The 13,297-nt window shown below is 38.8% G+C and overlaps 1 protein-coding gene across 1 annotated transcript in view; it reads right to left on the bottom strand.

Annotated features, from left to right (window-relative positions):
- Window positions 1-5,499: 5,499 nt before the first annotated feature.
- Window positions 5,500-13,297, bottom strand: part of LOC115219808 (protein misato homolog 1) — a 32,305-nt gene continuing 24,507 nt past the window's right edge. Inside the window, exons 10-14 of the mRNA XM_029790082.2 lie at window positions 12,761-12,892; window positions 9,535-9,716; window positions 8,754-8,855; window positions 6,795-6,910; window positions 5,500-6,008 (exon numbers count right to left, since the gene is read on the bottom strand). Coding sequence (XP_029645942.1) covers window positions 5,812-6,008; window positions 6,795-6,910; window positions 8,754-8,855; window positions 9,535-9,716; window positions 12,761-12,892 — 729 coding nt within the window. The 3' untranslated portion in view covers window positions 5,500-5,811. The remainder of the gene's footprint in view (window positions 6,009-6,794; window positions 6,911-8,753; window positions 8,856-9,534; window positions 9,717-12,760; window positions 12,893-13,297) is intronic.

Here is a 13,297-nt window from a genome sequence, read left to right as displayed (position 1 = left end):
AAACCATGGTCCGTTTTGTTCTCTTACTTTATTATCATCTTATAATCATCTCATAATAATGACTTTTATGACTCGTATTACTACCTCAGTCAATCTAAATGTATATATCTGTCGTTACCTGTCATAAATAGCCTTTTTTTATTTGCAATGTGCATTTTCGTTGATTTTTCATATTTTACCCTTACATTTCCACGTGTATTTTATATTTTCTTTTCGTAACATATTTCTACTATATATATATATATATATATATATATATATATATATATATATATATATATATATATAGATAAGAAAGTTGGTTTGTGAAAGCACGTGGGTGAATATATAAAAAATAGTAAAGAGTGAAAAAACGACAGAAGTCTTAAATGTTAAAAAATATATATATTTGCGTCAATATGTCTGAAGAATATTAGAAAATTTTTAAACAATTTTTTTTTTTTTTTTTTCCTTTATAATGACATAATTTTTAAAGAAAGACCGGTTTCGCATTTAGCTTTTCAAATTTCTTGTGACGTTATGTTTATGTTTAATAGAGTTATCCTTGTGTTTAAGCTCCAGAGAGTTCTAAATAAGGGAAGGTACCTTATTTGAAAAGCTAAATGCGAAACCGGTCTTTCTTTAAAAATTATGTCATTATAAAGGAAAAAAAAAAAAAAAAAAATTTGTTTAAAAAATTTTCTAATATTCTTCAGACATATTGACGCAAACATATATATTTTTTAACATTTAAGCCTTCTGTCGTTTTTTCACTCTTTACTATTTTATATATATATATATATATATACATACATATATATATATATATATATATATATATATATATATATATATACATTCGAGGTGGGGAGGGGGAGGCAAAAGAAACTGGAATTTTTGCAATGTAATTTTATTCACTTAGTTTTACATGTCTACACTTTTATCGCCTTCAAAGTATTCTCCATTTGAAGCAATGCATCGGTCCAGGCGCGTTTTTCACTGTTCGAAGCAGTCCTGGAACTCTAGCGAAGTGATGCCTTTTAACGCCTCCGTCGTTTTTGTCTTCACCTCTTCCACATCAGCAAATTCCGTAGCACCAGCTTTTGTCACCAGAAATGACCTTCAAAAACAGGTTCAGATCAGCTTCCAACTGTTCTTTCAGTTCATGACACGCATTCAGCCGTGACTGCTTTTGATCTTCTTTGAGCAAGCGAGGCACAAATTTTGCTGCAACTCTTTTTTCATTCGCAATTCCTCGCTCAAAATTCGTTGGCAGGAGCTCCAGGACACATCAGTCATATCAACAAATTCGTCAATTGTTCGGTAACAGTCCTCCATGATCAGTTCAGGAATTTTCATGATGTTTTCATTCGTTCGGAAGGCTGACGGATGCCCTGAATAAGATTGGTCTTCAAGGGACAAGTGACCATTCGTAAAACTGTGTTTTGCTCATGGCAGCGTCCTCGTAAGCTGTCTGAAGCATGACTATTGTTTCGGCTGCCGATTTCCCGAGCAGAAAACAGAATATTACGGAAGCACGATGTTCGTTTCACCCGTCGCAAAAATCGATAAACAGGGGGGAAGTACTGCAAGATAAAGATGCACCACGTAGCAGAATGATTTCACTCGACGATGGTGGTCAGCAAACGGTCGCCGCATCAAGTGACTTCTAGCGGCGGATGCCTGAACTACAACGAGTTTGTCCCACAAAGAACGTTTCCGGTTACTTTTGGATACCTCCACAAGTGTACAGTTGCCCGGTATTTCTGCTGTTAGAACAGCAGAAATACCGGGCAACTCTGCGTTCGAAAAAATATTATCTTCTTATTTGTATTGTACAATGTATGTATGTATGTATGTATGTATGTATGTATGTATGTATGTATGTAGTATGTATGTATGTATGCATGCATGAATGTATGTATGTATGTATGTATGCATGTATGTATGTATGTATGTTTACGGCGATTCGTTTTTATATTTTTATTTTTCATGCAATTTACGCATGCTTGCATGCGTGGTGAACACAGTTCACGTCAAACAGCTGACTGAGTAAAGTTCACTATTCAATGCATGGGATAAGGCCTAAACAAACACATTATCGATTTTTGCACTTGCGAGATGAATTTCGGAACAGAAATAGCGCAGTTCAATTTTCATTCGCCTAAACTTTAGGTGACCTATTTTTGGTGGTTCTACGATTTGTTGGCTAGGAGGAGATGTGCCGGGAAGTTAAACACACAAGTTGAGTTTTATATATATAGATATATACATATACTATATATATATGTATGTATGTGTATATATATATATATATATATATGTTAAGTGAACGATGTTTTGAAAACAAGTGTTTAGTATTTAATTTCACATATATATTGTGTGTGAGTGTGTGCGCGCGCGTAACTGAGAAACTAAACAGAATTTACGATAAAAATTTGTACTTTTATTTTGACTAAAATAGCAGTGTCTTTAGAGCAAAACTCTTGAATGCTGTTCGCCTGCTTTATTGCCTCTGACTGTTACTCACTTCCACTTATTTGTTGTTTTACTCTTCTTCCCCAAGCACGACCGATGAGACACACATTGCGGTTTATTACACGTAAAGGGTAAAAACACGTTTATTAAATTTGCTTTCCATGGTTTGAGGTTCGGTTCCACTATGTAGCATCTTGAGCAAATGCCTTGGGTCAACCAAAGCAGTGAGTGGATTTGGTTGATGGGAACTCAAGGACAAATGCACACATACATACACACGCAGACACACACATGGAAAAAACAGTTGAAAATGCACTTGGAGTCTTTTAGATGGTTTATTTTTAAAGGCTTAACCAGTTTCACAGGTTTCTATGATTTACATAGCAAGTTAAGCGAAATAGAAAGGCGTGGGGCTATGGCACAACACGTCAATCTATCCCGCTTAACTTTTGAAAATCCTAAAAATCTGTGAGATCATTTAAGCCTTTAAAAATAAACCATCTAAAAGACTCCAAGTGCATTTAAAAAGAAAAAATGTTCTGGGGTTTTGTTTGACTAACCCCTTGAGTACAGTGCCCCAGCATGGCCTCAGTCTAATGACCAAAACAAGCAAAAGGTAGGAGATATAATACCTAAACATTGGGGGAGAGAGTTAACCAAGATTATCGACCCCAATATTTTACTGGTACTTTGTCTGATGAACCTTGAAGGGATGAATAGTGGAAGTGGCTTAGGTGAGATTTGAACTCACAATGCAAAGACAGAACTACCATGAGGCTTCGCTTCCAATGCACTCACAATTCTGCCAGTCAACAAACTTAAAAAGTAATAATAATAATAATGATAATAATAATAATAATAATCCTTTCTAATAAAGGCACAAGGCCTGAAATTTGGGTGGAGGAGCTAGTCGATGATATTGACCCCAGTACGTAACTGGTACTTATTTCATTGACCTTGAAGAGATGAAAGGCAAAGTCAACCTCAGTGGAATTTGAACTCAGGACATAAAGACAGATAAAATGTTACTAAGCATTTTGCCCCGCATGCTAACGATTCCACCAGCTCTCTGTGTTAATCATCATCATCATTTAATGTCTGCTTTCCATGCTGGTATGGGTTGGATGGTTTGACTGAGGACCAAGTTCCAATTTGATTTGGCAAGGTTCCTACAACTTGATGCCCTTCCTAATGTGAACCACTCTGAGAGTGTAATGGGTGTATTTTACATGCCACAAGCACGGGTGCCATTGACCTGACACCAGCACCAGCCATGGCTACGTTCTCACTTGGCTTGACAGGTCAACACAAGCACGGTATATCGCCAAAGGTCTCACAGCCTCCATGACATCAAACACTCAAACGATGCTTTTTACGTGGTACCAGCACGGGCACCAGTCAGACAGCACTGATATTGGCTACGACTACGATTTCACTCAGCTCAACAGGTCTTCACAAGCAGAACAGATTACAGAACATTTGAAGGGTGCTTTTTAGATACCAGTTATGCAACACTGGCATCGGCCACGACTATGATCTCACTTGGCTTGACTCAGTAGTGCAATGAAAGCATATAATAAAAACAAGACAAATAATAATAGTAAAGTTTTCTTTATTTAATAATAATAATAATAATAATAATAGTAATCCTTTCTACTACAGGCACAAGGCCTGGAATTTTTGGAGGGTGGTGCTGGTGCAGGTCAATTACATCAACCCCCAGTGCACAACTGGTACTTCATTGTTCCTGAAAGGATGGAAGGCAGAGTTTGACCTTGGCAGAATTTGAACTCAGAACGAATGAAATGCAGCTAAGCATTTTGTGTGATGTGCTAATGATTCTGCCAGCTCGCCACAATAAAAATAATAATCATAATAATAATCCTTCCAAGTATAGGTGCAGGGCCTGGAATTTTTTTGGAGGGGAAGGGGAGTACTAGTCAATTACATTGAAACCCCCTCCCACCACCCACCCCCAGAGCACAACTGGTACATATTTCATCAACCTTGAAAGGATGAAAGGCAAAGTCGACCTCGGCAGAATTTGAACCGACAATGTAAAGTTGAATGAGATGCTGCCAAGCACTGCATCTGATGTGCTAAGGACTCTGCCAACTCAATGCCTAAAATAATATTGATTTCAAATTTTGGCACAAGGCCAGCAATTTCGGTGGAGGGGGCGGGGGGTGAGTCAATTACATCAACCCCAGTACTTAACTGGTACTTATTTTATCGACCCTCGAAAGGATGAAAGGCAGCATTGACCCCAGCGGAATTTGAACTCAGAATATGAAAACTGGCGAAATGCCACAAAACATTCTGTCTGGTGCAGTCACAATTTTGCCAGCTCCCCACCTGATTATTATTAATAATTATAATAATCCTTTCCACTAAAGCCACAAAGCCTGAAATTTGGTTGGGGGAGGGGAGGCTAGTTGATTACATCGAACCCCAATGTTTCACTGGTACTTAATTTATCGACCCTGATACAATGAAAGGTAAAGTTGACCTCTGTGGAATTTGAACTCAGAACCTAGCAATAGGTGAAATACCACGAAGCATTTCATCCAGCTGTGCTAACGATTCTGCCAGTTTGCCGCCTTTAATAATAATAATAATAATAATAATAATAATAATAATAATAAAAATAATAATAATAATAATAGGCCTTTCTGTTATAGGCACAAGGCCTGAAACTTTGGGGGAAGGTGCTAGTCAATTTCATTGATCCCAGTGCATAACTGGTACTTAATTTATTGACCCTGAAAGGATGAGTGGCAAAGTCGACCTCGGTGGAATTTGAACTCAGAACACAGTGATGGGCGAAATACCACTAAGCATTTCATTCAGCGTGCTAACGATTTTGCCAACTAACCACCTTAAATAATAATAATAATAATAATAATAATAAGGATAATAATAATAATAATAATAATCCTTTCTACTGTAGGCACAAGGCCTGAAATTTGGAAGGAGGAGTTAAGTTGATTAAATAACAATAATAGTGATAATAATAATTAGGAATTAAATAATAATAATAATAATAATAGTTATGAGGATGAGGAGAAGAAGAAGAGCTTTTATAATAATAAATAAAATTTGATTCAAAATATAAAAAGAAATTAAGAGTAGCTTGAGAAGAATTATCTCCCTTATAAATTCCTTACAGCATCACGCTCCTTTGTGCAGAAAAGTGTTATCCACAAACAACAATCAAAACCACACAGACACACACACACACACACACATCAGGTGTATAGTATTGTGTAATACTCATATTCATATTATTATTATTATTATTATTATTATTATTATTATAGTTTGTTTTGTTTCCTCTTCTGCATCGATTCTTCTTCATTCGCAATAATTTTCTGAGAGATTCGCCAGTTCGTTAAGACACTCTTTAAACTCGTCTTCTTCCAGTCCAGCAGCAAGAAACCTATGGAATCGCTTCAGGTTGACCTTCTTGGCCTCTTCGTAGAGCATGCCGACCATCTCGCCACTGTCTTTGGTGCTTTGCAAAGAACTCATCGCAGGAACGGTGCTTACAGCTGGCGGCGGGGAGAAAAACAAAAAAAAAATAAATAAAAAACATCATTACCTAAAATGTCAAAATCATTTCCCACCACCACCATCATCATCATCATCATCATCATCACTACCACTCACCATCCCCACCACCACATCAGATGCTGCTGCCTCCAGCATCACCACCACCACCACCACCAATGTTCACTGAAGTAGCTCCATCTCCCTCTCTAATGACTTGTCTCTCTCTCTCTCTCTCACACACACACTCTTTCTCTCTCTCACACACACTCTCTCTCTCTCACACACACAAACACTTTCTCTTTCTCTCACACATACACACTCTCTCTCACACACACTCTTTCTCTCTCTCTCTCACACACACTCTTTCTCTCTCTCTCTCACATACACACTATCTCTCACACACACACTCTCTTTCTCTCTCTCTCTCACACACACTCTTTCTCTCTCTCACACACACACACAGTCTTTCTCTGACACACATACACACTCTTTCTCTCTCTCTCATTCTTTCTTAGTTAACTCTCCCTCTCTGTTCCAGTAACTCTCTCTCTCTCCACATCTCCCTCTCCCATCCTCCTCTATTCTCTTCTATTAGTTGTTTTTCATCCTTAACCCACCACTCACACACACACATCTGATGCAAGACAGGAAGAACAAGAAATATAGCAAAGACATAAAAAACACAAAGGAAAGGAAAGAAACAATATAAAGTAAAAAGGAAGGAAGGAAAGGTGGAAGAAAGGAAGGGTGGAAGGGTGGAAGGAAGGAAGGTTCGATAATGTTACCTTGAAGTGGTGGACGTAACATTGTTGATATGAATCCTTGAGAGGTGATGTTTGGTGTGAAAATATGTGGAAATGATGACGCTAAATGGCACGGTGATGACACTGAACAACCAGCACTGAAAGAGAAACAAACATTATACATACGACATAGCATATCATACTCTATACATATATACATACATACATACAATGATGATGATGGTATATATATATAATATAATATTATATATATATATTATATATATGTATATATATATGTATGTATGTAAGAAAAAGAGATATGAACTCCATTAGCTTACAACTGTTTCTGCTATAATATGCAGTGTAGTCGTAATAAAGTGTGAGGGTAACACCTAATAGCTTCATCAGAGCCTCAGGCCTTCAGCTATGAGTCCACTGCATCTTATAATGCAAACAGTTGTAAGCTAATGGATTTCGTAAAATAATTGTTTAGTCCTTTGTCATCTCAATTTCTTATTACTCTCTGTTTGACTAACAGTTCATTTCTGAGCCACTATGTATTGAGTTCTACAACAGATTATTAGTATCGCAAAGCCTAAGTGAAATTATAGATACATATATCTATTTCTTTACTACCCACAAGGGGCTAAACACAGAGAGGACAAACAAGTTCAGACAAACGGATTAAGTCAATTATATCAACCCCAGTGCATAACTGGTACTTATTTAATCGACCCCGAAAGGATGAAAGGCAAAGTTGACCATGGCGGAATTTGAACTCAGAACGTAGCAGCAGACGAAATACTGCTAAGCATTTCGCCCGGCATGCTAACATTTCTGCCAGCTTGCCGCCTTAAGATACACACATCATCATCATATATACATACATATATCATCATATTATTAGACAGACAGATGGATAGACAATCTGCTCTTGAAAAGAGAAGTTTAACTTACTTTAACAATTTCATCTGAATACCTATAACATCATGCGTATATAACTTAGGAATATGTTTATTATATAACGTATAAAACAGCTGTTGAGATAAAATGTTATAAAATTTTTTCTTTTTCTTATAAGCTGTATTTTGTGCTCTATATCAGTATATGCCTAGAGCCTAACTGTGTTTCTCTAGCCACACTATTTCCATATCAGGATTGCACTTAGATTGCACTTCAATGACAAAGCATTGGCCCAGGGTGAAGAAGGAGTTTAAATTCAAATCCATTTCAGTCCTATTCTGTATTATATCTATAAGGAACTTTGCTCTCACCCACTCACTTTATATCATCATCATCATCATTTAGTGTCTGCTTTCCATGCTGGCATGGGTTGGACAGTTTAACTGGAATTGGTAAGCCAGAGAGCCACACCAGGTTCCAGTCTGATTTTGGCATGGTTTTCTAAGGCTGGATGCCCTTCCTAACACCAACCACTTCAAGAAGGATATGGGTGCTTTTTACATGTCACTGGCACAGGTGCCATTTGCGTGACACCAGTATCTGCCCCGATGGTGACTTTACTTGGTTTGATGGATTACGACATAATGCCAAGGTCTTGGCTATTCGTCATTGCTTCTGTGAGGTCCAACACTTGAAAGGAGCTTTTCCTGTGCCACCAGCATCGGCCACTTTGCCTCCATGAGGCCTAACACTTGAAAGGAGCCTTTTACGTGTCATTGGTATTGGCCACTTTGCCTCCACGAGGCCTAACACTTGAAAGGAGCCTTTTTGCGTGCCACTGGCATTGGCCACTTCGGCTTCGAGAGGCCCAGCGCTTGAAAGGAGCTTTTTATGTGCCAGTTACATGATACCAGCATTGGCCACGGCTATGATCTCACCTGGCTTGACGGGTCTTAAGTGAGACAGATAGACATACAAAGACATCATCATCATCCTCATCATCGTTTAACGTCCGCTTTCCATGCTAGCATGGGTTGGACAGGTGTATATAGCAAATAAACAGTGTGTATACATAGCTTTGAATCAGTGACTTACTTCAGTGAAGACGGCATCGTTTCCGACAGATAAAGTTTCAAGACATCGTCGCGTGTGTTACACTGACTCAGCAGGGGAGCGAACTCTGCACTGATGTTGTCTCTGTATCAACGAAAGACAAACAAGACTTGAAAGTGAGGAATCAACAATAACTGGACTAGGGAGTTTATAAATGACATGACAGGGGCCAGAGTTTTAGTTTTAAAGGGTAAGCATGGAAGGGTACTTAGTTCTTTCTTTTTAACACACACACACACACCTATACATACATACATATATGCATGCATATATATATATATATATATATATATATATATATATATATATACATATATATGTATATATACATATACATACATACATATATTATATATATATATATATATAAATACACACATATATACATACACACACATAAATATATATATATATATATATACATACACACACGTACTATTATTAATATATAGCAGAAGCGACAGTGACTCAAAGGGCGTAAGTTTTATGTGTTAGCACTTATCAAACATACATACACACGCACACACATATACATGCACACACATATACATGCACGCACACGCACGCATGCGCGCACACACACGCACACTCATACACGCACTCAAACACCCAGATACATGCACGCGCACACACACGTACACACACGCATTCACACGTGCACACACACACCCGCGCACGCACACACACACGCGCGCACCCGCATACACACACTCAGAGTATAGGTGCAGACAAGAGTTCTACCGTGATCCAGGTTGATACTCACGATTTTGTCATTGAATTGGGGATGCCTCGTAATGTGGTGGAGGTCATCCATGGCTTTGTTTCGGTATTTACGTAGGGACTGATCGATGTCCAGGGCACCTGGTCCCCCATCTGCATCAGAGACTCAATCAAGGAGCTGTCTTCGCCCAGAGGGAACGGTATGGTGCTGCACAGTGCTGCCACCTACGCCATGGTTGGGCATGAAAGACAAAACGAAAAGAAAGTATGCAACATCATTAGCATCATCATCACCATCACAACCACCATCATCCAAGTAGGGAGCCTCTGTGGAAACCATTTGATTTGCTAGAAATTGCAGTCAAATCTCTCTCAAATCACACACACTTCAATGTTTTTAAATGAAAATGAACACACTGATTGATTTAATCCGCGATATACTATGACTGAAAAGAATACAGGAGGCCACGGATGGAACATCTTCCTTCTAGGGTTGACAAAAATGTTAGCTGACGGATATTTGCCTGTCATTTCTAGCAGAAAGAAGCAACTTCACAGAATCTCCTTCCTCAGTTCAGAGTCTTTATGGTGGTCCACTAAACAAGGTAGATAACTCCATGCTATGAGGTCTCATCAGAGTTGTCTCCCTTGTTTTGTTTTTAAGCAATTTTAAGTATCAAGAGGAGCTTTTGCTTACTAATTACACAGAAAATCTCGTTTAATTTAAGTTTACGAACTCACCATAAAACATTTGGGTGATCACAGTGTATGTCTTCAGTGCACAGAAGTTACTTCTGAGATTTCTTTCAAAATCATTGTATATAACTATGCCCCAGTACACTTGGCTGAAAAAACTGAAACGGGTCCCAGCCCTTAGAGTTACTTGAAAAGTTAGCTGTAGAAAGGATGGCCAACAGTAAAAAGAAAACAAATTAGCCTCTTGACATGCTAGAAATAACAGCCAAATCTCCTTTAAATCACTCACAACTGTTTTGCATAAAGAAACGATACATTTGATAATGTAATTCTAGACATCACCCTGTTCCTCCTCCACTAAGACAGGATGATCATGGCTGGATTGTACTTTGATCATAATTTTCTAAATTACGAATCATTTGGGGGCTAAACAACATGATCAACAATAAGATTTATAATAAATGTATATTGTGTGTGTGTATGTGCGTGGGTATTTATTTGTGTTTGAGGCTGTACAAAGAAAAATGCTTTGGTAATATATTCATCTAACCCATGCTAGCAAGGGAAAAAAAGACAGAAACATGTATGTATATGTGTATGTATACATGTGCTTGCGTGTGTGTGTGTGTGTCTGTGTGTGTATTATTCTTTAAAAATAGTATTGACAGTAGCTATGAAGTTTCAGCCTTCATCAGACAGTCTGAAACTTCAAAGTTACTGTCAACACTATTCATATAGTTCTATATTTAAGAGATGAGGAATTATTTACATTATTTACATCATTTACATTTGACGGATATTTGTCCTCGTGCTTGAGGAGACCTACTGAGTCAAGTACATCAATATCAAATAAAAATCAAATGGAAATTGTAGTTGTGATACCAGAGCCAGTGGCACGTAAAAAGCACCATCTGAACGTGGCTGATGCCAGCGCTGCCTTGACTGGCTTCCGTGCCAGTGGCACGTAAAAAGCACCAACCGATTGTGGCTGTTGCCAGCCCCTCCCCCTCCCCCCGGCACCTATGCCGGTGGCACGTAAAAAGCACCCACTACACTCACGGAGTGGTTGGCATTAGGAAGGGCATCCAGCTATAGAAACACTGCCAGATCAGACTGGAGCCTGGTGCAGCCCCCTGGCTTCCCAGACCCGGTCAAACCGTCCAACCCATGCTAGCATGGAAAACAGACGTTAAACGATGATGATGATGATCTTGCTTGTTGTTAACACAATGTTTTGGCTGATATATCCTCCAGCCTTGATATTATTATTATTATTATTCAGGTCACTGCTTGGAATCGAACTCGTAATAATAATAATAATAACAACATTGAAAAATACCTTACGAATGAGAACCCAGGTTCAAAATCTCCCCAAGACACCTGATGAAGGCAGGAGGGTATATTAACCGAAATGTTGTGTTAACAACAAACAAGATGAGGACAAATATCCGTCAAATGTAAATAATTCATGTTTAAGAATAATAAATCTGTACTCTACAAAAAAGTACTGAGTAATCTTTCAGTTTAATGTAGAATTGTTTTGTGTCATAACATAAAACACACACACACACCTATCATCCCCATCATCATTGTGTAACATCTGCCTTCCATGCTGGCATGGGTTGGACGGTTTGGCAGGAGCCGGCAAAGTAGAAGACTACCCCTGGCTACTGTGTCTGTTTTGGCAGGGTTTTTACAACTGGATGCCCTTCCTAACACCAACCACCCTACAGGGTGAACTGAGTGCTTTTTACATGGCACTAGCAGAGGAGAGGTCAGTTTTAGCATGGATTTTACAGATGGATGCCCTTCCAGATGCCAACCACTTCACAGTGTGGACTGGATGCTTTTTACGTAGCACCAGCACTGGCAGGGTCACCAAGTAACTTGCAAAACAAGGAATTTTGGGTTCTAGTTTAACATACAGTGTGTGTGTGTGTGTGTGTGTGTGTGTGTGTGTGTGTGTGTGTGTGCATGTATGTGTGTGCTGTGGAAGCACAATGGCTCAGGGGTTAAGGCAGTGGACTTGTGGTCGTAGGATCACAGTTTCGATTCCCAGACTGGGTTTTGAGAGTGTTTATTGAGCATAAACACCTAAAGCCCCATGAGGCTCCAGCAGGGGGTGCTGTACTCTTTCCCTACAACTTTCTCTCACTCTTTCTTCCGGTTTCTGTTGTACCTGTATTTCAAAGGGGCCAGCCTTGTCACACGCTGTGTCCCACTGAATCTCCCCAAGAACTACGTTAAAGGTACACGTGTCTGTGGAGCACTCAGCCACTTGCACGTTAATTTCATAAGCAGGCTGTTCCGTTGATCAGACCAACTGGAACCTTCGTCGTCATAACCGACAGAGAGCTGCGATGATGTGTGTGCTAGCATTGCAAAAACAAACGTATAAAATAAGCAAACAATCGAAACTGATCATTCAATCAAGATAGCTGACATAGAATATAAGGTGGGATGGTCTTGGGTGGAATATCTTTGATCACACGCTTTGTTCAACTGGGTCTGATACACCAGAACTGATAAGGCTACACAACAACAACAACAATAGTAATTATCACAACCCTTACCTTGCGGCTCATTGAATTGAGCGAATGACTGATGTCCTTCATATGGGTCTGTTTGTCACGTAATCTGTATGGCAAGGTACACGTGTCCAGGCTGGCCGCTAGGATAGCACTGCCATGGTAATCGAGGTGAGGCTGTGAAAGGGTCACGAAAAAAATATAAATAAAATAATGTAAAATACACACAATCAATATCACCATCATTACCATCACCGTCCATATCTTCCTCATCATCATCATCGTTATAAGGTATTTATTCCAGTTTTCATCTGTTCCTTTTGCTTTACCAATGATGACGATGATGTCAACAATGGTGATGCTGATGGTGATGGGTGGTGTGGTGGTGGTAGCAGTAGTGATGATGGTGGTGGTGGTGGCGTTATGATGACGGAGGTGGTGACAATGATGATATGATAATAACAACAGCAACAGCAATGATTATGATGAGGGTGTATATAATGATGTGCATATTGATGATGTATATGCGAGCATGTGTATATATAAGTGCAAAAATATATATATATATATATATATATATAT

The sequence above is a fragment of the Octopus sinensis genome, linkage group LG15, assembly GCF_006345805.1.
Source record: "Octopus sinensis linkage group LG15, ASM634580v1, whole genome shotgun sequence".
NCBI classification, from domain to species: Eukaryota; Metazoa; Mollusca; class Cephalopoda; order Octopoda; family Octopodidae; genus Octopus; species Octopus sinensis.
This window is presented reverse-complemented; position numbering and strand designations above follow the sequence as displayed.